The 27,039-nt window shown below is 52.3% G+C and overlaps 15 protein-coding genes across 15 annotated transcripts; 8 read left to right on the top strand and 7 right to left on the bottom strand.

Annotated features, from left to right (window-relative positions):
• Positions 1-325: 325 nt before the first annotated feature.
• Positions 326-1,381, top strand: J4E85_007180 (uncharacterized protein; the record flags this gene model as incomplete). The annotated part of the gene is made up of 2 exons (XM_051471413.1): positions 326-662; positions 726-1,381. The coding sequence occupies 2 exons, from the start codon at positions 326-328 to the stop codon at positions 1,379-1,381; spliced, it is 993 nt and encodes a 330-aa protein (XP_051324487.1).
• A 133-nt stretch (positions 1,382-1,514) lies between these two features.
• On the bottom strand, positions 1,515-2,048 carry J4E85_007179 (uncharacterized protein; the record flags this gene model as incomplete). Its single annotated transcript, XM_051471412.1, has 2 exons — positions 1,515-1,607; positions 1,701-2,048. 2 exons carry the CDS (start codon positions 2,046-2,048, stop codon positions 1,515-1,517), a joined length of 441 nt encoding a protein of 146 aa, XP_051324486.1.
• Positions 2,049-3,654: 1,606 nt separating this feature from the next.
• Positions 3,655-4,937, bottom strand: J4E85_007178 (uncharacterized protein; the record flags this gene model as incomplete). The annotated part of the gene is made up of 3 exons (XM_051471411.1): positions 3,655-4,455; positions 4,634-4,846; positions 4,902-4,937. 3 exons carry the CDS (start codon positions 4,935-4,937, stop codon positions 3,655-3,657), a joined length of 1,050 nt encoding a protein of 349 aa, XP_051324485.1.
• A 738-nt stretch (positions 4,938-5,675) lies between these two features.
• On the bottom strand, positions 5,676-6,844 carry J4E85_007177 (uncharacterized protein; the record flags this gene model as incomplete). The annotated part of the gene is made up of 2 exons (XM_051471410.1): positions 5,676-6,583; positions 6,634-6,844. The coding sequence occupies 2 exons, from the start codon at positions 6,842-6,844 to the stop codon at positions 5,676-5,678; spliced, it is 1,119 nt and encodes a 372-aa protein (XP_051324484.1).
• Positions 6,845-7,024: 180 nt separating this feature from the next.
• Positions 7,025-7,597, top strand: J4E85_007176 (uncharacterized protein; the record flags this gene model as incomplete). Its single annotated transcript, XM_051471409.1, has 1 exon — positions 7,025-7,597. The coding sequence occupies one exon, from the start codon at positions 7,025-7,027 to the stop codon at positions 7,595-7,597; it is 573 nt and encodes a 190-aa protein (XP_051324483.1).
• An 88-nt stretch (positions 7,598-7,685) lies between these two features.
• On the bottom strand, positions 7,686-8,105 carry J4E85_007175 (uncharacterized protein; the record flags this gene model as incomplete). Its single annotated transcript, XM_051471408.1, has 1 exon — positions 7,686-8,105. One exon carries the CDS (start codon positions 8,103-8,105, stop codon positions 7,686-7,688), a length of 420 nt encoding a protein of 139 aa, XP_051324482.1.
• A 1,456-nt stretch (positions 8,106-9,561) lies between these two features.
• J4E85_007174 (uncharacterized protein) lies at positions 9,562-10,150 on the top strand (the record flags this gene model as incomplete). The annotated part of the gene is made up of 2 exons (XM_051471407.1): positions 9,562-10,005; positions 10,061-10,150. 2 exons carry the CDS (start codon positions 9,562-9,564, stop codon positions 10,148-10,150), a joined length of 534 nt encoding a protein of 177 aa, XP_051324481.1.
• Positions 10,151-11,684: 1,534 nt separating this feature from the next.
• J4E85_007173 (uncharacterized protein) lies at positions 11,685-12,505 on the top strand (the record flags this gene model as incomplete). Its single annotated transcript, XM_051471406.1, has 2 exons — positions 11,685-11,820; positions 11,868-12,505. 2 exons carry the CDS (start codon positions 11,685-11,687, stop codon positions 12,503-12,505), a joined length of 774 nt encoding a protein of 257 aa, XP_051324480.1.
• A 1,703-nt stretch (positions 12,506-14,208) lies between these two features.
• On the top strand, positions 14,209-15,883 carry J4E85_007172 (uncharacterized protein; the record flags this gene model as incomplete). The annotated part of the gene is made up of 3 exons (XM_051471405.1): positions 14,209-15,542; positions 15,661-15,796; positions 15,848-15,883. 3 exons carry the CDS (start codon positions 14,209-14,211, stop codon positions 15,881-15,883), a joined length of 1,506 nt encoding a protein of 501 aa, XP_051324479.1.
• A 479-nt stretch (positions 15,884-16,362) lies between these two features.
• J4E85_007171 (uncharacterized protein) lies at positions 16,363-17,055 on the top strand (the record flags this gene model as incomplete). Its single annotated transcript, XM_051471404.1, has 1 exon — positions 16,363-17,055. The coding sequence occupies one exon, from the start codon at positions 16,363-16,365 to the stop codon at positions 17,053-17,055; it is 693 nt and encodes a 230-aa protein (XP_051324478.1).
• A 348-nt stretch (positions 17,056-17,403) lies between these two features.
• Positions 17,404-18,432, top strand: J4E85_007170 (uncharacterized protein; the record flags this gene model as incomplete). Its single annotated transcript, XM_051471403.1, has 1 exon — positions 17,404-18,432. The coding sequence occupies one exon, from the start codon at positions 17,404-17,406 to the stop codon at positions 18,430-18,432; it is 1,029 nt and encodes a 342-aa protein (XP_051324477.1).
• Positions 18,433-19,065: 633 nt separating this feature from the next.
• On the bottom strand, positions 19,066-20,181 carry J4E85_007169 (uncharacterized protein; the record flags this gene model as incomplete). The annotated part of the gene is made up of 2 exons (XM_051471402.1): positions 19,066-19,708; positions 19,796-20,181. 2 exons carry the CDS (start codon positions 20,179-20,181, stop codon positions 19,066-19,068), a joined length of 1,029 nt encoding a protein of 342 aa, XP_051324476.1.
• A 412-nt stretch (positions 20,182-20,593) lies between these two features.
• Positions 20,594-21,469, top strand: J4E85_007168 (uncharacterized protein; the record flags this gene model as incomplete). Its single annotated transcript, XM_051471401.1, has 1 exon — positions 20,594-21,469. The coding sequence occupies one exon, from the start codon at positions 20,594-20,596 to the stop codon at positions 21,467-21,469; it is 876 nt and encodes a 291-aa protein (XP_051324475.1).
• A 72-nt stretch (positions 21,470-21,541) lies between these two features.
• Positions 21,542-22,483, bottom strand: J4E85_007167 (uncharacterized protein; the record flags this gene model as incomplete). Its single annotated transcript, XM_051471400.1, has 1 exon — positions 21,542-22,483. One exon carries the CDS (start codon positions 22,481-22,483, stop codon positions 21,542-21,544), a length of 942 nt encoding a protein of 313 aa, XP_051324474.1.
• A 589-nt stretch (positions 22,484-23,072) lies between these two features.
• J4E85_007166 (uncharacterized protein) lies at positions 23,073-24,932 on the bottom strand (the record flags this gene model as incomplete). Its single annotated transcript, XM_051471399.1, has 1 exon — positions 23,073-24,932. The coding sequence occupies one exon, from the start codon at positions 24,930-24,932 to the stop codon at positions 23,073-23,075; it is 1,860 nt and encodes a 619-aa protein (XP_051324473.1).
• Positions 24,933-27,039: the final 2,107 nt, after the last annotated feature.

The following is a 27,039-nucleotide window of genomic DNA, read 5'->3' as shown; positions in this document are numbered from 1 at the left end:
GTATCCTGAATGCGACGCCCGCCGGCGTCCGAACGCTCCGAGCTCCTGCGCGCTATCCGGAAGCTTACCGCTGGACCCCAGTCACAAGTGGAGGGTAAGCGAGGAATGACGGCATCGATCCTGACTACGAGTCTAGATCGCCAGGCGCTTTGCAACAACGGTATGCGCCGGATGAACCGCCGATGATTGTGTTTGTTGGGTTAGAAAAGCGAGAGTGCATAAAGGAAGTACCTGAAGATCCTCCCGGTCTCCGATTGAGGGTTATATGTTGGGGTGCGCCGAAGTTTCCTCAACCGCATTTCTGATTTCGAAGCTTTGCGACAATATGACGCTCCTGCAAACTCTCCTTCGCGCGACTGCGTTCAAGAACCCGCTTCTGCGTACTCTCGTTCCCTCTGTTGCGCTCGCATACGGTATCCAAGCTGCTGTCGCCGTTCCCTCCATCGCGGCGCAGACAGAACGGTACTATGACCTCTCCGGCAGCTTCACATACCTGTCCTGCACAGCGCTCAGCTTAGTCCTGCCCTACATGCGCGCCAGAGCCGCAGGCACCATCACCGGCGGTATAACCGAGTATTTCAGCGCCCAGGGCCTAGGACAGGGCACGTGGTGGTGGAGACAGGCGCTTTTGAGCGCTGCGGTGGGGATTTGGGCTACGAGATGTAAGTTCCGTCGGGAATTGGTTGAGTTGTAGAGGGATGGAGGTGCTAATGACGACGAAACAGTGGGTTCCTACCTCTACAAACGCATATCCAGCGACGAAGGAAAAGACTCCCGTTTCGACTCCATCCGTACTTCCCCGCCCAAATTCCTCGTCGCCTTCTTCGCTCAAGCAACATGGGTCTCCCTCTGCACTCTCCCCGTCATCCTAGTAAACTCCGTTCCACGCTCCGCTTACGCAACCTCACTCATCGGGCAAGCCGTATCCTCAAAACCATACTTAACAGACATCCTCGGCCTCGCCATCTTCGTCTTCGGCCTAACCTTCGAGGTCGTCGCCGACCGCCAAAAAGACACCTGGGTCCAAGGCAAAAAGCAAAAGAAACATTCCGAGGAATTCCTCACCCACGGCCTGTGGAGTAAATCCCGGCATCCGAATTACTTCGGCGAGGCGACGCTGTGGAGTGGGATTGCGATTGCGGCGGCGGGGTTGCTGGTTAGGCAGCCTGCGCAGGCGGCGTTGGGACTGAGTGGCGGGATTGGGGGACAGGTGCTTGTGGCGGGTATGTGTGCGGCTAGTCCGGCTTTTGTGAGCTTTTTGTTGCTCAAGGTTAGTGGGGTGCCGTTGAGTGAGGATAAGTATGATAAGAGGTATGGGGAGAGGAAGGATTATCAGAAGTGGAAGAGGGAGACGCCGATGTTTGTGCCGAAGATTTGGTAGGGGGATGGAGAGGAGTTTGGAATATGGTACTTTTCTGGACGTGTCAGGAGGAAAGACTGTTGGTGAGAGATAAGTATGGTGGCATTTGGAAGTCGAATAAGGCGTAGAAAATGATGGCAACGACCTTTCTCAATCAGTTCTTCGGCGCTTTCTCTACTATTTGCAAAGCCTCTTCGTCCATGATTTTTGCTTCCACCAGCGCGGCAACGGCATCGCGTATCCAAGTCTGACAGTTTCTTATCTCCACCTTCCTCCTCGGTACCTACCACATCCAGTCAATCAGCCATTCAATAAACAACTTACACATCAAAAGCCTCACCTTACTATCCGCAGCAACCAAACTCGGCCCCGGCGGCTTCACATCCAGCACAACCTCCTCAAGCCTATCCCTCGCAACTTGATCAACAGACCACTTCCCATCACCCGTTACGTCAACGACATGCTCGTCTGCGACGTCACCCAAAGAGATGAGTTGGTGCCGCCGCCCATCAGCACCAAGTTCGTAGTTACGTTCGAATTCTATACTAAACCCGCTTGCTGCATCGCCGGTTGCGTTGAGATAGGTCCCAGTTTGAGGGTCGCTAGACGAGGGGTGCGGAATCCAGAGACCCCAGTGCGCGGGGAAGAGGGGGGAGTTGAAGACGATGAGGTAGATGGGCCGGGGCATTTCCTTATTCTTGGTCTGGGATGTGGAAGGTTTGGTGTTGAGTGTGTGGTCGGAGGTTTTGCTGGCAAGCAAGGGGGTGCGCAGCGCTAATGCACTGTGCCGCCCCCGCGATCAGCGTTGCATATTTGGATGTCTCAAGTGTGCTAGGCATCAGCGTTGTACTTGTATACAAGTAAATGGATGAGGAGGGGTTCGATAGTAAAGTCTTCATCTCCTCGATATGTTGCGGTAGACATTCATAAGTCGCCATACAGCTGCAAGACTAGAAATCGCATTGTAGTATCGCAAGATGCCGGTATTAAACCTACCGAACTGGCTTCGCATGTATGTATTCTGCAAGTACTCGGTACAGTATGTTAACAGTAACCAGTGTCTTCCTAGTGTCTACTCTAGCCTCCTTCATACCACAGCTCTATCGCACTACCAGCAGAAAGAATAGTTCGGGCATATCAACAAACTACCTGCTATTCAACCTCATCTCGGCAACCGAGCAATTTGCCTTCACATTCTTCTACATCGTAGATTCTATCCGAGAAGACAAAGGCTTTCACCGCGAACCCGTAACCGTGGGGAATTGGATTGATCTAGCACAAACGATTGTTGTACTGCTGTATTGGCTTACCTTGTAAGGACACGCCTCACGTCCCCTTCTCATTCATTGGAGGACATATGTACTGACGCTCACTGCGCACAAAGCTCAATTCTACACCTCCACTACCCCTCCTCCTACCGCGACGTATCAACCCGCTCCGCCATAAAAGCCTACACAACGTATTTCTTCATACTGATCTTCCCCATCTTCGTCGATGCCTTCTACGCCAACGACATAGACTGGTTTACCCACATCATGTTCACCTATGTGTGGCATGGCGCACACATCCTCTGCATCAATTGGATCGTACTCGGTTTGAGCATCGCGTCGTTCTTTTGGCAGGTGAGAGCGAGTCGTGCTGGAAAGAATGAGGATGAAGAGGAGGGGAGAGCGGAGGCGCTGAGTCGTGTCGGGCTTGCAATGCAGGCGGTGGTTTTTGGCGTTATGGGCGTAGTATGGGGGTTAAGCGTTGAGGTGCCTTCGTGGTGGGAGTGGTACGATGGGTTTTTGGGGTGGTGGGGTGGGTGGTATCATTATTCGGGCTGGCTTGCTGTTGGTTATGTGGTGTTTGCGGGCGCACAAGCGGGGTTGCTTTGGGAGGTGATGCGGAAGTCCAAGGCAGGAGATGGAGGTGGTGATGGTGAGACGGAGCCGTTGCTGCACGCGTGATGTCATGTACGCAGTTTGTACTATGCAAGATTGAATAGCTGTGGTACGTCTATGCCAGTATGATAAACAGGAGTTCGTAAAGTCATGAGGCATTGTAGGCTGCTAACGCGTGGAATCTTATTATTTTTGTTGAAGGGGGTGTAAAAGGTGTATGTGGGTTTGCAGATTGATACCTTTTTGAACGAAGGCTTACTCAATGGAGTACTCTTTGCTATCTCGTCGGCATGCAAAAGCTCGTTCGCTGCCATTGATTTTTGTCTTTCCGATCATCAAACGCCTGACGCCATGCTCATACGACTCCGTCATTGACCACTTGGACTCCCATCAAGTAGCGTCAGATCTGCCTCACTCCCCATCCTCGTCACTGTACGCCATTTTACTCTCTCGCACCAACTCCTCCTCCTGCTCTGTCATCTTAGCTTCGATTTCCACCCTCTCCTCCTCCGTAACCACCGGCGTAGCAACACGCTCCCTCCGCGCAATAACATTCCCACACCACTTAATAGCCTCATGCCAAGCCCCCTGCATCTCCCTATCATCAATCACCACCCCCAAACCCTTCTCTTCTCCCTTCCCATCCACACCCTTGATCAATTCCGGCAACCCTCCAACGACCAAGTCCCTAAAGAACCACCAGCTGGGCAGAAAGTTCAACTTTGCTAGCGCTGCGAGTTTGAGGGGCGAGAACATGGCGCCGTACTGGCAGGCCCGTTGGAGTATGACGACGTGTTTGAAGGCGATTTGCCACATTGTGTGCGCTATGTTGTCGATGTGAGTGGATGTTATGGGCGTGGCGGGGAGGAAGGGGAGCAGCGTGGGCTGGGTTTGGAGGACGTGGCGGAGGAGGTTGTTCATGAGCTGAGAGGACTGAGCTGATTGGGCGGTGGCAGACAGTGGCACGGATGGCTGTTGCGTGGAGAGTGTAGTGGAAGTGGACTTTCCTGGCGATGTAACTGCGGCGTAATGGGAGATCTGGGATAGTGTTAGCATGTAGTCACCTAGGTATTCCGTGTCATGTACTTCGTTCTTCACCTCCTCGATCTTCTGCTTCTTCGGCAGGGACTCGTCTCTGGTCTCTGCCTGAGCAGTACGCTTGTCCGCTCCTAAGGACTTGATCTGGACATCAGCCATCTTCGGTGAAATTCCCTACATTATTGTCAGTCTCGCTCCTGAGAACATCCCTGGCGGCACGCCAACCTAGGGAAAAACTGAACAGCCTGGAGCCTACGTTGACGTTGGGTCCCCTACTTGGCAAGGTTTTAGGTCAACGTAGTCTGCAGACCTGTTCGGTTTTTTTCTTGAATGAGGTGGCGGTTCATCTCACCTCGGCCTTGATCTTCCTCTTATTGTCCACCATAACCGTCGGCTTCACAGCAGAGATTTTACGCTGCTGCTGAACAACAACCTTCGGCGAGCTTTGCGCATTCGAGTTTTTGCGCTGCTGCTGAAGTTTTGGAACGGCTTGGGAAACGGATGTTTTGCGCTGCTGCTGAGTCTTCGCGGGGGCTTTGGTGGTTGGTGTTGAAGTGATGGGGCTCTGTCATTGTTAGTATCCTGCTTGTGGTTGTTCATGCTGTGGAAGCTCAACTCACCTTCCTCGCTGTAGGAGCCTTCGGTTTGATAGCCATAGTGATACCCGGCATCTTCTGGCACGATAGCGTTGTAGTCGAAGAGGATGGTGAGAAACTTGGTAAGACGCGTAAAGGACGTGAAAGGTTGGCAGGATAAGCGTGTTGTTTGTGAGAGACGGTTTGAGCAAGAAAGGCGAGGTGAAATAGCGTGGTATCAAGCGTGGAAACGCGTGGTGAACGTGAGTGTGAGTGCGGACTAGTAAGACAAGCCGGGGTGGGTGCCCACAAAGGGACGAGACGTGAAGCAGCCTTGACGTCGTAATGGCCTCAAAGAGGGGCTAAACTGTTTGGTCGACGTTGTTCCCGGTACCTAAAGGTGACGATCACATGTCAAGGTGAGAGAGCGGACGCTAGTACCTTGATCATGGGGACGAGGAGGAAGAAGCAAACGTCGGGCTGGAATAGACGCAGTAGTAGTCGTTGAAGAGGCAAATGTAGGCCTGGGGAGATGGCATTAGCTTACGATTGCAGTAAATCAGGACATCTTGCTGTCGCGTAGTTCAGAAGAGGGAGCGAGCACAAAGACATGGAATAGTCTGGAGGATTTATTCTGGAATTAGCAAGTGTCAAATCGGATGCTGCAGAAGATACCAAGCGATACCCTGATGAAGCAGACTTTATTCAAAGCTCCAAAGCCTATGCTATGCAAGCTTTCGTGGTATATTACCCAAAACACCACCCTCTTTCCGTCGTATGCAAGAGCTCTCTTATCAACTCATTACTCCATCCACAATGCTAAGCCCGCCCACGTGCCCGTGTCGCACGCGTTTTAGGCTTTGCTTTCGACTTCTTAGGCGCCGGCACTTCCTCTTCCTCATCCTCAGAGTCACCAATGTCCTCCTCCCCGTCGAGATCCATTTCCTCGTCCTCACTTTCAGCCTTAGCCTTCTTCTTTGAACCGCTACTCTTCTTCTGCTTCTTGCGATTGGCTTCAAAAGCCTCTTCCGATGGCTCCTCCATGGGTGTCGAACGCTTCGAGCCTCGTGATTTGGGCGCGTATTTGGCCTCCAGTGAGTCGAAGAAGTTGCCTGCTCGTGACTTCTGGCGCTGCTGGATCAGAGCTGCTAGACCTGCCATGTCGTCTGTGCCGCTCTTCTTGCCTTTCGGCTTCGCCTTGGCTTTGGCCTTGCCGTTTGTGGCTCCCGACTCTTCTTTCTGGGCTTGCTTCTTGTCGAAGTCTTCACGCCTCTTCTTTTCAGCGTCCTTCGCTTTTTGACGTGTTTCGTCCGTCTCGGCTTCGTACGCGGGGTATGGGCTGACTGTGCCGTTCTCAATCTCCTCGTCTAAGATCTTCCTGAACCGGTCGTCGTCCTCGAGGATGTCGGACAGCATGACCAGGTCGTACACCTTGTTCAGATTACCCTTGACCTTCTTGAACGCTTTGACCAAATCGCGACGCTCCTCCTCGCTGCCCTTGTATTCGTTCGCGACGTTGTTGATAGCCTCCTCATTGACGACGTTCTCAAACTGCTCGCGGTAGAACTTCAGCCAGTTGAAGTCATCGTCGTCCTCCATTGTCTCGGCTGTGCTGCCAGTGAGGTCGTAGCGCCTGCGTCGGCGATCGTCGGAGAGTACGGCGTAGGCGAATGCGATCTCTTGGAAGGCCTTGTTGGCGGCTTCCTTCTCGTCGGGTGCAGCCTTGTCTGGTCATAGTTCAGCGATGCACTCGACCATGTGTAGTAAGGGCACTGACCTGGATGGCATTTGAGCGCCATTTTGCGATATGCCTTCTTCACATCGTCGGCTGTGGCTTCTGTCTCGAGTCCAAGAACCTGATACGGGTCGATGCTAGGCGGGCCATCTTCTTCGTCCATGTCGTTCTCGCCTTCGCTCTCATTGTTGTTTACAAAGTCATCTTCCGCAGATTCCTCAGGGGACTGCTCTTTTTTCTGTCTCCGTGCCATGTTGTAGTGTTGTGTTATGGATATGGAGGTTGTGTGACTACTCACGGTCGACGCCTGCGTGAGAACGCGACGCGACCGTGAGCCCGGACTTAACGGAGTCAGCGCACCAGACCCACTATTCCCCAGTCACCACCAGCCAGAACGCCAATTACATCACCCTCACTTTCCTCCCTCACCAACATGCAAGTCGACTACGATACAGGTCCCGTGCGCACATGGGACGGCCCGGTGCCCCCAGCCCAAGGCCCGGACCCCAACGATCACCTACAATACATGCGCCTGGCCCTTGACCAAGCCCAAGAATCACCGCCGAAGCCTTCAAATTTCCGTGTTGGCGCCCTATTAGTCAATGCAGATACCGGGGACATCCTTTCGCGCGGCTACACTCTGGAATGCGAAGGAAACACGCATGCGGAGCAATGTTGTCTTTTGAAGCTTGCTCAAGCACACGGCTTGCCTGAGGAAAGAGTCGGGGAAGCATTACCATCAAACACCGTCATCTACACTACCATGGAACCTTGTAATCTTCGGCTTAGTGGTAATCTTCCATGCGCGGATCGACTCATTCGAACGAGAGGGAAAGATGGAGAGCAGAAGATCAAGAAGGTGTATCTTGGTGTCAAAGAGCCGGAGAAGTTTGTAGGAGAGAATGCAGGACGGAAGAAGCTAGAGGAACACGGCATTGAGTGCGTTCATGTTCCGGGGTTGGAAGAAACGATATTAAGCGTTGCGACTGCAGGTCATGAACAGTAGCAACATTGATATGGGATCGATAACACGATAACACAGAATCCGGTGCTCAAAAAGGTGCGCTCAGGGCACAATCTGTACACCATTCGTTTCAACTGCTATTCTGCCTCTCCATATCCGTATAGATGTATCGCTCTTCTTGCCTCAAAACCTCCAGCCCTACATCATCCGCCTGCGTCCACTTCCACCGATCCTTTGCCTTCCGTCTGCCGGTAATCCTCATCTTCAGCCCCAGTTCGTACTTGAATCGCTTCCATCTGGTCTTGCGAATCTCCGATGATCTGACCCCACTTCCTGGCTGGGCTTCTGTCTTCTTGAAAGCTTCTGGTTGCGGCGCGCTTCCAGATGCCTCCTGTGCTGCCTCCATAGTCTGCTGGTCCGCCGCGTCGTACTCGATAGCCATAGGACTGACAGCCAGTAGTGCGATGAACAGAGACGCGAATCTGCTTTCTCGTTTTGTGACCGGATCTGGGCTCGGAATGTTCGCAGTGATTTCGTTGTTTGAGGTCATTGGCACGTCGTCGAACGTGGTGCTCTGCCCCGACGCCTCATCGCTCCAAGTTTGCGACCTCAGGGTAATGGGTGCTACCAGTGCGCTAGTCCTGCCATTTTTCTGCCCTGTTTGTTGCGAGATGTGTCGATTCGCGAGAGCTGCCGTTGGTGGAGAGCTGCCAGCGATGTCAGGCGTTCGTCTGAGGAGTACCATCATATCTCGCTTTGCCGCATAGGAGTAGAATTCCTGACCAAGAGAGGCAACTGAGTGAGGGATGTTGAACGAATAGCTGTGGTAACAAGACGTGTAAAAGACAGCAACTCAAGATAAACGAAGATGAAAGTGCATACTGGCGGACAGATTTCGTGCCTCACCAACCTATGCAAATCTCACCAACTTTGCGCACCTGGCCAGTCGCCCATCTCATAAGTCTTTCTAGAAGGAGACTGCCTTTCGCGAAGTGTTCCACCAGCTGTCGGGCCAAATGTTATTGGAACGAAAGGCTGCCATCTCTTGGAAGGTGCGGCTGAAGATCCCTGCCAACAATGACCCGAAGTGTTTGTCCCGGTGGCAAGCACAGAGCAGCTCTACTATGCAGACGGGCGAAGTTGAGGCCTATCTAGATATCGCGTGAGGTTCTCATCTATGAGAAACCTTTGATGTGATGGGCTAGGCGACGTTGGCTGTTCTTGACGCCTTGAAGACCCCAAACTCGGTTCGGGATAGAGAGTAAATCCAACCCCAAGAGCTTCTGCTGAGTTGTACCCTCTAGTACCTGATATGTACGCATGTTGGCCTTACTGATGGCGCACTTAGAGGGGGCATAGACGATTTCGAGGTTGGTAGGAAGTTCAGACGGCTCGTGGTAATAGTCCAGGCACCGGCAATCGACGGTTTTCGACAAATTACCCGATTCGGATTGTGCCAAGCAGCCCGCAACATCAACCATCTCCTCTGCTGAAATGGTTCTTGACTATCAAGCAGAATATAAATCTAGTTCAACATCTACGTTCACGTTCACAACCGGCTCTCGGGATAACCTAGCCCCTACCCCGCTACCTAGGTAAGGGCTCGCGTACCTCGACCCCCGACGCGCGAAGGGATCGCCCGCGAATCTCACCTAGGACCACCATTGCGTCATGACTTATTCGCATCGACCAAAATGCCATCCCCTCCATCGATCACCACGCGAATTGCGTAACCCTGACCGTTTTGTACCACCTTTCTCATGATGACGCGTGCCAAAATCATGCAATTGGATAAAGCCTAGAAGAACAAAACGCCTCGTGGGCAAGTACATAGCCACCGAATACATTACCTATAATAACCCGTCCATCCAATACCCTCTCTCAAGACCTTTCTTACAATGACATCTTACCTCCGCCCATTCGCAACACAAACTTACAACCAAACACTGCGTCTCTTCACCAAACCAGCCTTCTCATCCCAGGTATCCAGAATCACAACCGCCAAAATGTCAACAAACCCCTCGAACCTCAACATCGAGACCAAAAACGTCCAAACAGCCCCCGGCGTCACTCTCTCAGAGCAACAAAACACCATCGTAGGCTCCGTCCTCGACCTCTTCGCGGGCCGCCCTTCGCTCCCCAAGCTCCAACTCTGGCGCGACGACGCCACCTTCACGGACCCCATCACCATCGCCGAGGGCCGCGAGAAGTACTCCGCGCAATGGTACGGACTGCAGAGTGCGTTTAGCGAGATTGAGAGGCTCAACCACCAGGTCAAGGATGCGGGGAACCCGATCTTGATGGATCTGAGGACGAGATATGTTATCAAGGGGTTGAACAAGGAGCAATTGATTCAGAGTGTTGTTGCTATTCATTTGGATGAGCAGGGCAAGATTAAGAAGGTCGAGGATAAGTGGGATGGCAAGTTGCCGGATAGCAGTATTGCGAACGTAAGTTACACACATGTCTTGCTCAATCTTAGTAGCATGCTAACGATTTGTACAGGCTTTCCGACACTTGAACGCTGTCACCGTACCCAAGTTCGTCGGTGTACCAAAGAACGACGAAGAGGATGCGAAGAGGGGAAACCAGTAGTTTTATCGTTATGTATCGAACAATCTAGCGCCGCGTACAATATCGTACTGCGTAAACTCGTAATTCATGAATTCATTACAACATCTGTCGTCTCTCATTACGCGCCGTTGAACATTCTGCCAAACGCTAGATGCAGGAACAGCGCAACTGCGCCAGCGCCTACACCTAGCACTTTCAGACTCGGTGACCCCGCAACGATCAATATCGTGCCGCATCCTCCTTGTTCCGCTCTCGGTAGATCGGGCCCATCCATTGTGATTGTAGCGCAGAAGCCGCCTTGTACCTGGTCCGGGTTGTGGTATACGGTCGTTTGAGGAGGTGGTTGAGCGTACACGACAGCTGTTTGCTGCTGGGGGTATACGGTCACGGTCGTGACTTGTGCGACGTTTACTGCGCCTCCGCATTGGTTTCCGCTTGGGCAGCAGCCGATCAGTCCGTTCGAGTTGCCAGGAACGGCGCATGTGTAGCCTGATGGACAGCACCTGGGTTTGATTAGCAACAGCCATGCCATCTCTCAAAAGTCCTACTCACCAACTTGGTTGGTTGACATTGCTGCAGCTTACTGAAGCTGACGAAGGACACCAATTTGCGTCTTGCGCTACGACTTGCTGTCCGTCTGGGTTTACAATGTACACAGCGCCAGAGAACGGCGCGTTGTTTGAAATCTGCTGCGGTATAGCCTCAGGCTTTGCGATCGGTTCCGCGACACATAATGTCAATGTCGCAGCGACGAGGCTCCAAGGCGCAAATGATCTCATCGCGTTGAAAGTCGCCGAGGCTGTCAGAAGAAGAAGCCGGGTAGTAGAACGAAAGTCTGCGGCAACGAACGTCTAGAAACCGAAGAAAATGCTGCGGGGTTAGTATGCGACGAAAAGGCACAGCCTCGAAAAGATGAGAGATCAAAATCAGCAGTCGTCGGGCGCATACCGGGCTGCTACCCTGCCCTTAAGTCTGACCGGAATACCTTGGAAGCTCTCAATCGAGAGCTGGGAATAGCTCCAAGCTTGCTGCAGGTTGGGCTAGCTCGTCATGGACAGCTTCATGCCGGCTTAGCGGGGAGTCGCACTATTGGTAGCCTCGACGGCACCGAGGTCTAGTCCGCGGTAGAGTGGTCCCACTTGGCTGCTTTTTGCGATAGACCATTGTCGGGCATGATGGCAAAACGGCGGTGTTGAGGTGTGATGGGGCTACAGGTGGCCGGGTGGACCTGGTAGGATGCTTGCTGCCCATCCTGTATACGATGCATTTGCTGGCAGCGGGGCGGAGGGTTAGAGATACAGTTTGCTAGAGTGAAGGCCTTGATTGTTCCCTGCAATGCGACCAAGCCACAGTTCTTGGGAGCGGCTGCATCGGATGGCATCGCGTGGTGAGGTGCATGCAGATAGTGAACGCAAAGCGCCGATCTTCCGATGCAGTCGAATTGGGTTAGCTGGCTTGGCATTCACGGCCACGTGACAGCGTAGAGCGGCGGCGATGAGACGCGTCGCGTTCCTTTGTTCTCATCCCACCTTGTGCACCAGCAACACAATATGACATGTCAACGGATCCGCCACCGCGTCCTTATCGGCTATACCCCGCCTATTGTTTCAGAGCATCACCTACATACAATATATGGGTGAAGCTCACTGCGGCGGATGTGCAAGCTCTTCGGTCTGAGAAGGACTTCCAAGGTAGCAGCCTTCGACGAGCGCTACGATTGTTGCTGACACATGAACAGCCCAGCGCATCTACTTCCATCTTAATCACCCTATCCGCTATGTACGCATCGTCGGCGTCGTCGTAGCCATCGACGATATCAATCTCAAATACACGGCCCTCACCATCGACGACGGTAGCGGCGCGACCATCGAGCTAAAGATCGTACGATTACCTCCTGCCGAGCAGAACCCGGTCGATACGTCCTCCGACACGAAGATCAAGAACCTGAACATTATCAGTCGATTCGGCATCTTCGACGTCGTCGTGGACGGCGAAGCCCTAGACATCGGCACAGTCGTCAAGGCCAAATGCCTCATATCCGAGTTCAGGGGCGTAAAGCAACTGGACCTGCAGCGCATTTCGATTGTCAAAACGACCAACGAAGAAGCACAAGCTTGGGCCGAGACTGCTGCCTTCAAGCAGGCAGTCTTGTCGCGACCATGGCGTATCACATCAGCCGAACACAAGAAGATCAAACATGCTATCAAGGCGGAGAAGAAAAAAGAACAGGATAATGAGCGACTGCAGGCGGAATATAAAGTCAAGAAGGAGGAGCGAAGGCTGGCGAAGGAGGCATATCTTGCGCAGAGGGAAAAGAAGCTTGAGGCGCGACGGAGGAAGGAGGAGGTCATGCTGAATAGCGGTGCCTTGATATGAGTTCGGGGTTCCTTCCCATATGAGGGTCTGTCAGCGAGCCAATGAAGCTGGATGAGTGCGGGGCTTTGGTGGCGCAGCACGCCTGATCGATCAGCTTGACCTTACGGTACCACATAGGCTGTCTCCAACCTGTTACGTGCAGCATCAAGGTTTTCAAACCCCGAGATCCTTTATCATGGAGCGCTTACTCGACCGCATGCGCGCGCAGAGTTACGACCTCGGCACAAAACTACGCCTGTCAAGATTTAGGAGACACGAACATACTGGCCAAGCCCAACCTAGAACCAGACCGCAGTCGGAGTCAAAGGCGCATTCTATTCTTTCTGAACATACCGGCCAGGCTGAGACGACGCATTCGAACCCTCACACAATACACGAAGCTCTTCAATACGACCCATTATCTCGAGATCGAACCATTCGAGTCATCGACTTGGCTCCCGGCACCTGGGACGAGCCTGTGACTTGGTCTTTGAGGACCGTCCACGTAGACGACGACGACACTCGCTACGAAGCCATCTCCTATGCTTGGGGTGACCTCAACGATCGCAAAACTGTCGTTTGCAACGGACATGTCGTTAGCACCACCCGCAGTCTGTTCGAGGCTTTGCAGCGCTTCCGATGCGCCGATACTACGAGGACGCTTTGGGCTGACGAGCTCTGCATCAATCAGGCCGATAACGAGGAGACGACCGTGCAGGTGCAGCGTACGGTCTTCATCTACGCAAGTGCCGTTCGCGTGCTCGTGTGGCTGCAACATGAAGACGATCCAATAGTTCAAGATTCACTTGATGCCATATGCCAATTCGTATGCGAGGAAAATGGCTTTACCCGATTCGGATATCCTGTTATACAACATCATGTGCTGTATCAGTGGTGTGGTGCCGAGGTGACCAGCGTCAGCAGGGAATATCCACCCGTTAACGATTCTGCTGCGATAGACGCCCTGCGTCGTATATGCGCCTCAACCTGGTTCACGCGACGACCGGTGGTTCAGGAGGTGGCTTTAAGCACGTCAGTGTTCTTCTTCTGGGGACACGCTAGAATCGCATTCGATTGGCTGGGTATTGCGAGCATGTGCTACATCATCAAGTTCGGCAATACTAGTGACTCCATACTGCATTGCTTTGAAGTCTTTCATTCCAGTACCAGCGGGGCTAACGTCCCGTAGTATTACGGTGGAATGTTGATGCAGAGCAGGGCAACAAAACGCGTTCAAGTAACTTCATATAGTGATCTTAATGTAGGTGTATTTCCTAAACACCTTATATTCGACCATCACAAAGACTCGGAACTTCCAACGCAGCCTGCTTTCATTGTGTCGACCATCACATGCTGCGATATGCTGCCCCGAAGAACGCTATCTTATTGGCTAGACCACTAATGTAGTGTAGTGCTTGTCCGTACCTGGAGTACCTTTAGGCCGCTCGTTACCTTCATTGTGACCACGGAGGTCAGTGCGGTCTTTCGTATATACGCCGTCTCGTATTTAATGCCTGGCGCTTATATTGCCCTTGTCAAATAGTCAACTCCTCGATCGTATTTTCTTGTCCCCCCCTCTTCTGGTATACGAGTACTTGAGAGGCCCATTCTTAACGCGCAACCGCTTGTATGACAGACGACTAATCCGCCTACGCTCTGTTCAAGTCCAGCAGCCCGCCGCACACCACAATTCCTAGTACGTCGCGATTTGCTTCCTCGACCAGATGTACCGCTCCGATGATTACGTGGACGACAAACTGATCGGTCGCATCTACCGACTCCGCCATGACCCGAGTCGCATGTTCTCAGTCTGCCTATCGCCCCCTCCGTCATCAAAGCTTTACCTCACCTCGGATCAATACAAGTGGAAAATGAGGGTACTGCCACCACAGAAAAACGATCAAATGCTGCAAGTCATCAAAAACACCATCATCGAGCTGAACAAGGAATCCATGTTCTTTTGGCGTATTGGCCTGGAAGTGTCACACTTGACTATGAGTCCTCCCCTGTGGCCCCGCCATTTGGAGGAGTACTCGACGAAACTGTACGCTTTTAAGGAAAAGAATCAAGAGTTTCCCATGGCAGTTGAGACAACACTATCTAGAGGCTGTCGCCGTTTGACCGAGGATAGCATTTTGTTACGCGAGAAAGACGACATGAACGGACCTAAACGCGGCATCCTGCTAAAGACGTGGCTTCTCTCGCTGGTCAATAGTAAAAATCATCTGGGTGAAGCTGGGTGGCAGCTTCAGCGGGGATGGTGGGCTTCGAACGGTCAAAACTTCCCCATCATGACCCTGCCCGCCGAGATACGCTGCGAGATTCTTCGACAGATCTTGGGTGGCAACATTTACCCCAACGCCAGAACGCATGTGGACGTACAAGGTCCGGTAGTCACTCTGGGTTCCAGGGCTCACAATGGTCCTATGGAGGACCGAATGCCGTCTCGGCCAGATCCACCCAACTACGCCATTCTTCGAGCCAACAAGCAAATACAAGAGGAGGCCCTTCAAGCGGCATGGGAAGGTACAACCAAACACTTCTCACATTGGATATTTCTAGAGACCGTCGTGCAGGCCCCGAATAGCCCATCTGGCTATCACTGGCTTACGCACGTTCAGCTATGTATGGACACGAAGGAGTGCTACGAGTTTTTTGGAATTGGCATTTACCCTGTCCTTCGATTATTGCCTCAAGGATCAAAAGGTCGCTTGCTACAAGGTATATCTTCCCTCAAAAGTTTCGAAATACTCTTCAAGTCACCGTACGACAGCTATGCAAATCCTTGGTCCCTGCTGCACCTCGAAAATCGCCGCACCTTGAAGCAGCAACCTTGTCATAAGATAATGGTCGAATGGGCATTAATCTTCGCATTTCCATACCTCAAGCACATCCCGAACGTTCGGTTCACCGGCTGTATCAAGACCTGCACAAAGACGAAGTGGGAACACATTCTGAGTAATGAGTACTACTTGCGGAAAGAAACCTTCAAGACCCATGGATACGATCCTGCTATGGAGGCTTATAATCTGCTGGAAGAACAGCGTCCTGTAGATCGGTAAGTGCGGATCAGTCTGATTTCCTGCGCGCGTTGCACTAACCGACCGTGGTAGACCACCTTTGTGCTTGTGCCCCGCTTCTTGCTCTGAAGATCGCCGTCCGTTTGATCGGAGAAGCTTTGATCATGACGACTCATATGCGTGGCCTCCACCATCGAAACCGCAACCACCGCAACCACCTCGGACACCGCCACCATCTCCGAAGAAGAGTGCGCCCGTTCGACCGGGCCAGCTCTGGTCAAAGGTCCACACAGTATGTCTACAAGCACTTCAGTGAGAACAGGTTTTACTAATATTGCTATAGACTTCACCCTGGGACCAAGACGCCCGGAACGACTGACCTCGTACGTCGCTGGCCTTTTGTAGTAGTGGAGCACCAGAATAAAACAACATGAAATGGGTGGATCTTCACGTTGCACCATCTCACATACGGTCGGGCGATGCATTTTTCTCTCGGTATCTTGTTGTAGCCTGTGCCAGTTAGCGCAGGTTGAGAAGCTGACGTTGTAGGGATTGGGACGAAGGGTTGGGCAAGACACGCTACTTGGTACATGGTCATGGGAAGGCGTACAGCTTGTGATCGTTCGATACGAAATTCCACCCCTTTATTCAACGTCTCTTGTCATATACTGAGATGTGTTCCAGAAAAGTGTTTTGAAGGTTTCGAGATCGCTTCATTCAGGTCGCAGGATCAGTCGGGTAGGTTCACGTGGAAAATATGAGAAGCTGCGAATGATCAGTAACAGCAAACAAGGCCCGGCTTATAAGCGGCGTATAGTAGGTTAGTCTAAGTCGCCAGAAGCCCTTCATTCGACAATCATGAGCGACATAGCTGAGCAGCTAACAAACCAACTAAGGCAGGACCTCGGCAACCTACCACAGTGGAAAACCGAGACCACACGCGAATGTCTCGACAACGGCGACGCACTGTGGAGCATCACCATAAAGTATCACGAAACGGCCTACGAATACCACAAACTTCGTCTGCTTGCTCGCACCGTACATCAACTGTGCAAAACGCAAATCGGCAAACATCCCGACATTACGGAGGGCATGATCAAAAACTGGCTCGCCGAGGATAAATGGACTGATGCTCAAGTGAGAAAGGAGTATCAGCGACAGTTCGATGAAGCGCAACTCAAAAAGCGTCACGTAAAGAAGCTACTGTGCGAGATGAGGCGGGATTACGGAGACTGCCATTTGGTCCGCGATACACACGTACGTAAATGGAAGAAGGAGGGTTTGGAAGAGGATCAAATCAGAGTCAAGTATCAGGAGTACATGAGCAAGGCTCCGTTGGCGAATCGAGTGGCGGCCTTGCGGTATCGCTTACAAATCGAGGTGTCGGACAAGTTGGTCATTTCGAATGCTGTCTTACTGGAGAAATGTCGTGACAATCCAGACGACCTCGCCATTGTAGACGCCTGTTCAGTGCAATTCGACACTGCTCGGGGAGAAGCTGCGGGAGAGGATGCAGGAGGTGTACAGGAGGGAGCTGCTGAGGAGGGGTAAATGAGAGTAGTCGGAAGACATGAAAGAGCATCAGTAGCAGCTAGACAATTTTTTAGCGGAGTGAATATCGCAAAATCATGGCTGTATTTGGTCAAAATCCTGTAGCTATACCTTGATCGGACTAGCGCACAAGACCCATTGCTGCGATGCAGACCCCATAGAAGATACAGTCTATCGTCTGTCTGACAGTATCGTAACATCGCCCTTACATTGCAGGACGGTGCGCTGTTTTGAAGGACGATACGCATACAAACGGCTTCTATTGCTCGTCAATATCTGGCCTCAAACCGACCCTGCGACTGGTTCTCAATCCCCAAAGTCAGAGTAAGACACCGCAAATCGCACGCCATGGTCGACAATGGCAACGCTACCCATGAATCCATGGTCACGCGTATTGCGCTAGGAGACTGGAGCAGGGACGAATGTCTATACATCCAGTTGCATAGCGAACTGCTCCTTGCCGTCGCGCACCTACCTGCCGCACCCTTTCATTCGATCAACGACATTTCTCAGTATGTTGGCTACTGTCAGTACTTCGCTCTTCCGGACGCCGCGACTAGTTACTCTCTAGAAGAGACAGGCAGCGGTGTGGTAAAAAGCATCAACACCTTCACTGCCAAGCGGGACGAGCTATCTGGATGGGTCATGTGGGCTCTTCAAGCGACGAAGATAAAAGCTACCTTCGACAAGAAGTTCCAAGAGGTCGAAGTGTCACCCGCCATGCTTCGGAAGTACCGCAAAATACGCGAGCGAATTGGCTTCGATACATACATATACAACCCAAAGTTGTACCCCGCGCTTTGGTCGTTCCTCGAAGTCGCTGCTCGGAACCAGTTTCCGGAGTACCAAGGAGACGTCACTCAGGCCGAGCACACACGAGATGTCGACAACGATGGTAGCGCCCACTCCGTGACCAAATCCGGACCTGTCAACGACCAGGCGAACACATCGGACCAGGACCTGATGGACGAGGGCGACACATCTGCCGCGGACGACGACATGAACTCCGGAGCGACTGATGAGGAAGAACAAGCAGAGCCTGGAGGCTTCGCGCAGGGTCAGTTCCGCGCTAGGTGTACAGGCACCAACAATGACGGAACGGCCTGTCAGCGAAGAAGTCTAGATATTGAAGAGAAGGATCGTGCGAGTTGGCGATGCCATCTCCATGATCCGGAGAAGAAGAAGATCACTGCCGCTGCTCGCGCAGCAAGGAACGCAGCGAAAAAGGCAGCTGCGGCATCAGAGCCCAAGAAGCAGAAGGGTGGTAATAAGGGAGGAGAGGGAGAAGATGCGAACGCAGGCGGAAAACGCGCTCGGAAGGCTGCAGCAGTGGCAGGAGAAGGAGAAGGTCGGGCATTCAAGAAGCGCTCGAAGTAAGCGCCAGCAGATAGAGAATGGTACATCCACGGATATCGGCAGGCCTCGAAGTCGCTTCATACATATCGATAAAAGAGTTTGGGGAGAGGGCGAATATGACTGGAGGACATAACCGGCAGGAATGATTTCGGCGGCGCATGAAGCCTGTCGTAAGGTACAATGGAGATAATAAAAGCGAGGCGCTCATAGTGCATCTGAGTTTTGCGGAAGCATTTCGGCTTCGTGGTGTTGACCGGCTTGCTGTTTCAGTAGCAAGTCCTGTAATAATCCAATGAATAATTGAAATGTCTGCAATCGAGCCTTCTTGTGAGATCATTTGTGGCTACATGGCAATGTCGTCAGTCATTGAAGGTGCCGTTTGGGCCAATGTGCGATTTGTTAGGGCGGCGAGCGATGAATGATGAGATGCGCGGGTGATGGGCGTGGGCGAAGGCTGGTGAGGAAATAAGGACAAGTTTGCAGCACGCTATGACATCATCACTATTCAATGTTTCCGACGCGTCCGCGACGCGACAGCAACTCCGACCCCACCCTCCAACAGCACCAGCGCAGCCCCGAGATGTCATTCCCGCCACCTATCCATTTTCTCTTCTTTGCCATCTCTGTCTTCTTGATCGTATCTTTAATACCCCTTCAAGCTTTCCACTCCTCTCGAAAACATTCTCCTCTCACCGCTTCTTTCCAAGCCTCGATAGAGAACGGTTTCGCATCGCTCCAGCCTTGCTTAGTCTTGTGGATGCGAACACCAATAGCGTGTCGATGGTTATTCCGATCACGACTCCCCGATAGGACGACCGTTTCAGGATCCTCGTAGTGATCATTCGCGAGCATCGAATCTTGATCCAGGCCATTACGACCTCTCTGCAGCAGTATATCTGCAATGAACTTGTGGTACTTGGGGTCTTCGACATCTACCATGCGATCTATGAGTTTACGGTCGATGTACCAGGTTTTCCTGCGAACTGTAGTGCCAGCTTGCAGTGAAATGCTACCAATTCGTTGCCAGAACTTGTTCCTGGTACTTGGAAGAAGCGTCACGGGTTCTGTATCCGTATTCCTCACCAGATCTATAACTCCGAGACAGCTGTACTTGATAGCCATTGCTATGCAGAAGTTCGCGAATTGTTGTCCGCCATCAGAAAGAATCCGTTCCAACTTTTCCAAAGCATTGTCGCCTTTGAGACCTCCACCACGGGACACAAAGGCTTGGCTTTCTTTAACGGTGACTTCGATATTGCCTTTGTTGATCGTTGCATTGCGGCCGGCGCGTCCATACCTGTACATGACTGCGCAAAGAGCATCATTCAATAGTCTACCAACTGTCCCAAACTCCCTGGAAGTCTGGACCCATCCCCAGGCCAACAAGTCGTTCAACTCAAATGAGATATCGAACTTGTCGAGGTTATTCGCATCGGCAACGGGTGTGTCAATCCATCGCAGGCGAGGCTCCAGAAATAAACCACGTTCACGAGTTTCAGGTCTATGAATAATTATCCGGAGGGCATATCGTAACCCCAGTTGAAGCGAAGATGAGCGCTGAAGCACCTCGGTACGAAGTTGACGTGAGGCCTGACAGAGGCCAGCAGCGTGGTGCTTTACGGGGCGAGGAAAGACGGTGGGCGAAGATCGATGATATATATCGTAAACGTCGGATTCGGATACATCCGCCGGCTGCGGGTTGTGCGTAAGTAGCAGGAGATCGACGATCTCATCGCGAAGCTCTCGGGGCAGGGTGAGTAAGGAAGCCATGGCTGCACAGTCTGACCGAAAATGGGGCCAGCACTACATTTATAGAGAGTCGAAGATGCGGAATTTTGGAATTCAGGCTGCTTCATTGGAGTACCAAGAGTTGCAATGCTAACGATGACTCGTAGGTAGTAGCCCCTAGCGAGCCACCCACAGCCATCGCATTTCAGACGCAACCAATATACGAAGAGCTTAAGGAGACATCCAGGGCTTTTTTTTTTTCGCAAGGGTCTGCTTCAGTGTGTGGCACTGTGGGGCGAAGTTACCATGGTACCGCCAAATTCTTCTTAAGCCTCCATCTTTTCCGACGTTTTCTCCCACGTCCCCCCAAAAATATATCGCTTAAACGCAAATTTCATTACGGGCAACATAGTTGTACGACAACCTCTTATCCATGCCTTCACTTACCAGAGCCATGGCAGACCGCAGATGGAAGTGCGTCTCAGCCAGTCGCTACGCCGTGCAAGTCTCGCTTTGCATGTTTGCAGTCTACCTTTCCAGCCTCATCACGCAGACGTCTACTCCCACAGTCATGATATGGGGTAGCGCGCCATACATCGGCCTTGTTGTCGCTTTCGGAACACGATTCGGCCCACCCGGTATGACTGCGTCCCAGACATACTGCGTAATCACTACAGTCATACTCTTGTACCTCGACAAAGCTGCGACGGCTATTGGCAAGACTGCCGAACCAAACTTCGAAGAGACTGGACTTCAGCACCGCGCTGTACACTTTGCGCTTGCCTTCTTTGTCCTTTCGGAGCTGGAATACCACCGACAATACTACGCTACCAAAAGCTTCAAGAAATCGGACAAATCCTCGTGGCGTTCTTGGATCGCTGACTCCGATCGTACGTTTAATGTCTCGAGACATCAGAGTGTATATTGGCATCTGGGATCTGTCGATGAAAGAAACAATCAGGAATTGAAGGAATCCTTCGCATCAACGGTGTACTACATCCTACGTGTGCTCCTCCTCGACAGCCTACCCTTTCACTTAGTCGGCGGATGCTTTAATAACGCCATCAACAGCACGGTGAATCCGACCCCTGCGAATGGTCGCCTGGCCATGCAAATGATCGGAAACTTCAATGTTTTCTTCAACACAAAGACTATATGGGGCGTCTACTTGAACCTCTGGGTACTGTCCAGGGTCGTACGACAAGCCAACTTCATCACTGTTTGGGGCATCTTCCGAATGTCATCTGGTGCTCTTGGCTGGTGGAAAAGCAAGCGAGGAACTGGGTGTCACGAGCATTACGAGAAGTTGCAGGGTGATCAACAACTATGATCAATATGCGGAGAGCATTTTGGACTAGTGTAATAGTAATGCTAATTCATTGGAGTCTAATTGCCACATCTTTTACTGCAACAGCATCGCCATAACATCAGCAGGCGTTCTCTTCGGCGCTGCGATCTCCAGAACCTCCTTGCTTGTCGTTTCCGCCTTCGCCTCGCCATTCCACGCCGATTGCGGAGCACGCTTGATAGAACCTATCACGTTCTTTGCCTGGTTCGACGCAGCGACCATGTCGTCTACGAAAGACAGATCCTTGAACTTGACGTCCTCAACCTTGGCGCCGATGTGCTTCTCGACCATCGCTACAACTTCATCACCCGTGATATCCTCCGGGCCATTGAGGACATACCTGCGCTTGTTATGCGCAGAAGTGTCTTCCTGGAGTAGGAGATGCGCAGCAAATACACCAACGTCATGGGGATCAATAACGCCGACTGGCCCATCAGCGCTCGCCATCGTGCGCAATGTGTGTTGTTTTCCGCCGTTGCGAACGGCCTTGATCAGCTCAGCAGCGGGCATAAGCCAGAAAGTCGTGAACACATTTGGCTGCAGTGATGTCCAGTGCATACTTTCATAGGCGGGTGAGTCCAGCATGGCTTCAATGGCCCAGTGCGTACGTGGGTAGTAGGCAGGGCAGTCTGGCTTCACATTCGCGGCTGTTGTGGATATGCGCACAACGTACTTGACGCCAGCGTCACGGGCTGCAAGGTGGAATGTCGATTCTTCGGCGAATTGGTTGGGCTCGTTGTGTGAAGCTATGAATGCGCGGGCAACATTGTGTTCGCGTAGCCACTCCGCGGTGATCTCGACCCAGGTGTATTCGATAATTTCGACATGGGGGAATTTGGCGAGAGCTTTTGCTGAAGAGCTGTTTGCAGATCGTGTGATGGCGAGGATGCGATAATCGGAGAACGTCTTGCTAGATTTGATGAGGTTCGAGAGGGTCTCAACAACACTGCGGCCAGTGTTGCCTGTGGCGCCGACGACTAGGAATGAAGAAGCCATGATCAGGAAGGTGAAAATAAAGATGATTGAGTTGGAGGGCGTTGTTTCAGTGCAGGCTGATGATGCATGTTAATCGATCGAGGTATCTTCCTTTTGTACAAAGTTGCGGAGTGTGGACGACTCCGGAGTGTCACTAGCTGCGGAGTGCAACCAGCTGTTGAGCGCTGCGCGTTACATCACGCACCCGGATTTTGTCCGAAGTCTGACCAATCAGCTAAGCGCGGAGTGGGAGCCGTTAGCAAGATGTGGCGGGCGCTAGAAGAAGATGGGTACCTCGCGCGACGACCATCCAACACTGAAAAAAGAAAACGCGGAAGCGGAACAAGCAGAACAGCAGGAATTGCGGGTTTGTTAGTTATCAAATGTTGGAACAAGCAGGAACCAAAATCGCATTCGTACTACTCCATGAAGAGATCAACGACCACACATAACGTCCAACCCCCCAATAACACTGCGCCATCTGATGCGCACTTATATAACATTACAAAAATACAAAGACCAGCTCAGTACCCATAGGCCACCGTTTGTCCATGCACGTGGAAAGCGGCTGCTGCGCTGAACGACTTGATGTCTCCATGGAACCTTCCACCTACTCTGCCTCTTCCTCGTCGCTATAGTTCTCGTCAACCACAATCTGACGAGTAGCATGAGTTTCTTCAACGATCGTAGTCTGTTCGATCGCAGTCTGTTCGATTAGACGACCTTGAGCAGCCTCAGCTGCGGAGTCTTCGAGCGCGGCTGAGACCATCTGCTGTTCGGCGTCGTCATAGTCTTCCTCCCCCATCTCTTCGTCTTGCTCAGCATCGTCGCCTTCAAACATCACTGATGAAGAATCATCACCATCTTCATCCTCGTAGGCGCCGGCCAGGACTAGGAGATCTTCTTCGTCCTCGTCAAGCGCGGGCTGCTCAGCATATGGAGGAAACACCTTGGTCTTCGACTTCTTAGCAGACCGCTCTTGGTCTTGAGAGTCTTCCGAACCACGGCGCTTCCGTACCAGAGGGCTACCGAACCCATCTTCACTTTCCGATTCCTCCACGGCAGCCTGTGACTTCTTCTTGTTCAACGGCTTCTTCTTGGCTGGCTTCTTAGGCTTACCACCCTCGTCGTCGCCATCGTTGCCGTCGTGGGTGTCGTCGTACTCCTTTAGTAGAGCCTTGTCCGGCTTCCCAAAGGCGGCCACCAAGCGCCCCGACGCTTCGAGTGCCTTGGCTTCAGGCGAAGGGTCGCCGCGCCATCTTACATTCGGTGGGTCTTCGCCACGATCGTAGCATGGTTTGTACGATGTGTACTGGTAGCGAGTGCTCTCTACTGTCCGACCATCAGAGAGTTTCCCGAAAGGAGTGGCTTCCCTGAAGTCCTTGCCCTTGAAGCGATCGTTGTGAAGCTCAGTCAACTCCCAAATGGATGCGTCGGGATTGTCCCGCATGAGGGAAGCCAGATATTCTCGCTCGATTTCCGACCACGGTGGATCAATGGTCACGCGATCAATACCCTGGTAACGGCGGTCGTTAAGAGCCTTGACTGTTTGCTTGTCATTCCAGTCTTTTGGTACCTTGTTATAGCAGTAGATGACCGGCTCTCTCTTGTGGGATGTAGGTTCGTTCTTATCCTTCAACCGCATGTCCATGAGTGGGATGGCAAGTAGGTCTTCTTGGTTCTTATCCTGAGGGAGCTGATCAATGTTGTCCGGCTCAACCTGGAAATTGTGCTTTGTGTCGCGCGAACCGCGCTTGTACCGGAAGCCACGATTCTCCCACATGGGAGGCTCAGTCTGACCCATGCTCTCACGGGCGGAAGGCTGTTTAGGGCTGGGCCGAGGATCACCTGACACAGGCTTTACACCCCAGAACTTGCTCCATTGGTCCGTCGGAGGAATGACAATACTATGGGTGTAGGAATCGAAGCCTTCTCCGACGGGCGGCTTTTTTGGCTTGGCCTTTGGCTCCGTGGCGGCGGGTTCCTTAGGTGCTGCGGTCTTCCTGGACTTCTTGGGGGCAGCGGCTTTTGCGCCCTTCCTGGGTTTCGGGGTAGGAGCGGCTTCTTCTGATTCTGACTCGTCCTCATCTGTGGGTCCTCCTTCCTGCTCTTCGACGGGCGCGGCAGCATCAGAGGCACTGGATTCGTCTTTCGCACTCGCAGACGCCGCTTCAAAACTAACAGCCTTCTTCACTTTCCTCGGCGTTTTGGGAGTCACACTCTGCCCGAGCTTCGAATCGGCGGGCTGCTTTGACATGTCGGGATGAGTCAGTTGCGTATTGGTGTATTGGATCGAGCCAGGTGGTGGAGTAGTTGTATCGAAAGCACAGACAGGTTTCAAGAGCAATTGGATGGGGTCGCGTGTAGAGTTGTTGAGTCGGGTGGCAGAGGAGGGAGCGAAAACCTTGCTTTGCGGGGTGGGAGTGGCGCACTGGTAGAGAGTTGACGCGCGTCTGGATTGGGAAGACATAATTGCAGTGGGAGACGGGGCGCAATAAGTAGGAGGACGGGGCGCGGCCATTGTAAGGCTACGCGTGAAAGGTCGTTCTGGGGCGTGAGGAGGGCGCTTTGACATCTAGATCGCACAGTGTAGAAATACATCTTGCGCGTTTGGTGTCCTTTGAAAGTGAACCAAAGTTGTGCGCGGATCAACAAAGCCAGCAACAGTGTAAGCAAGCCCACCCGACAATGTCCCAGGCGGACAAAGGTAAAAGGGTACGACAATTTCTCCTCGCGTGCGCTCAACTAGGTCCTTCTATCGACGTCTTTCGAATGATGTGGTCATCTCGGTCGCTTCTCTTCACTATGCGGATAGTGTCCACGTAATTTGCGCGCAAGAAACCTTCTCAGCCAAGTACATGTGACTGACCTGAGAGTGCCTGACGCACAATGCCACATAGCGACGTGACCATGTGAAAGCTCATCGCTTGGCGGTGCCTGCGATACCGCATTGCTAGGGCAACGCGAGGGAATGACCGCGCTCCGCTGCTGCACGAGGTGAATGCTGCGTACCTCTCCTGCAACCTGGGGCTTCCGATATACCACAAGCAGTCGGTTCGGTTTCTCGTTAAGAGTATGGAAGCCAGGTACCAGAGTCATTGTGTGGATCAATGAAATATATCGCAAAAGCTTGGCTGGTGAATTTCATAATCGCGCTTTCTGCTTCCTCGCGCAAGCGACCATCCTCGAACTTTACCTACGTCTCGCAGCAAAGTATTGAAGCGCGGCACCATTTCTTTGGCTCGGGACTGACTTATGAATGAAGAGTTGGTAAGGCACGCAAATGGCCGTACGATAACGGAAGTGTATATGCTGCTGCCGTGCAGGACATAAGCTTGGAAAAAGGTGAGAGTGTGAAAATGGAGGAACTTTGCATAACCACAGATTTTTGATCGTTTGTTTTGTAGCAGCGCACGCAATTGAACGGCTTGGTCTAAATGAGAAAGCTGTAGTCGGCAAATGTGACGACAGAGACAGCTGTGGACAGGAAAGGGGACGGGACGTCGGGAGGTTTGCCAATCGATAAGATAGCCCTAGCGCCTTGGCATACGTAATGACAGCTAACTCGCGATCACGACTGCTGCGAGCCTCAGCTAGTTCAATCATTGATGTTGAGGTGTATGAAAAGCCTTCACATTGATTGAGTATTTTGCGGGCTTTGCGTACATTGCGTTCACCACTATCCCACCGAACCTGACTATCACTGGACGCTCACGGCGATCGGCGGAGTTACCTGATGCCGATGCGCTCACATAGCACGTCGCGGTCATCACGTCTTCATGGGCCGGAAAGCGCAATACGCTCGCTCGAGCAGCGGATTACAACATTGAACCAGAACGGTAATCTATCTCGCGTCGCGCGATTCATAGTGAACAGTAAAGTGATTGCGACGGCGTTCCAAGAGGTATCAGAAGATGCCGCCTAGGTTGAAATTGGAATGGTAATTAGACATTATAACACTGAACACATCCAGCCAACGTTCATGCATCTTAAACGGTGCGTACACTATTAGAAACCAACATCCCAAGTCAAAATTCTCAAACTCTACTTCAGGCCATGTTGAGCTCTCCGAATGGCGTGGCGGTTAGCCAGGCCCATGCTGGGCGCAAGAGCAGAGCGGGAGGTATCAGGACCAGCCCGACGCTCGACTATAACTCCTTGATAGCCAATAAGGAGATTGCCTGCACTGAAGCACGTGTGTTAATCGTGACGAGACAGATCGACTGTGTCAACGTCATTGACCTTCCTCTCAACCAACCGCTCTTCCACCCGGGCCTCGGGTTCCCGAGCCGCGATCGATATCGACACCGCGGGACAGCCGACTAGCGGCGGCGGCTGGCGGGATCAATGGTCCATGTCATGACACGGGTCGCGGGCTGGCGGTAGCTCGGTGTGCAATCTATGCATCTGCCTTTGAGTTGAGGCTTGCCGGGCTGAGCGCATTCATGATGCGATTTCGTATAGTTGATGCTGCCTGTCGATACTTGTTCGATCCGGGAATGAGATTGTGGTGGCCATAGCGCATGGCTTTGAAGGGCGGCCCGGGTCGATGGGGACAGGACAGCGACTAGTGCGTG

The sequence above is a fragment of the Alternaria conjuncta genome (genome assembly GCF_024043145.1).
Source record: "Alternaria conjuncta strain BMP 0040 chromosome Unknown scaffold_10, whole genome shotgun sequence".
NCBI classification, from domain to species: Eukaryota; Fungi; Ascomycota; class Dothideomycetes; order Pleosporales; family Pleosporaceae; genus Alternaria; species Alternaria conjuncta.
Note: the sequence above shows the minus strand (reverse complement) of the source record. Positions and strands in the feature narration are given on the sequence as shown.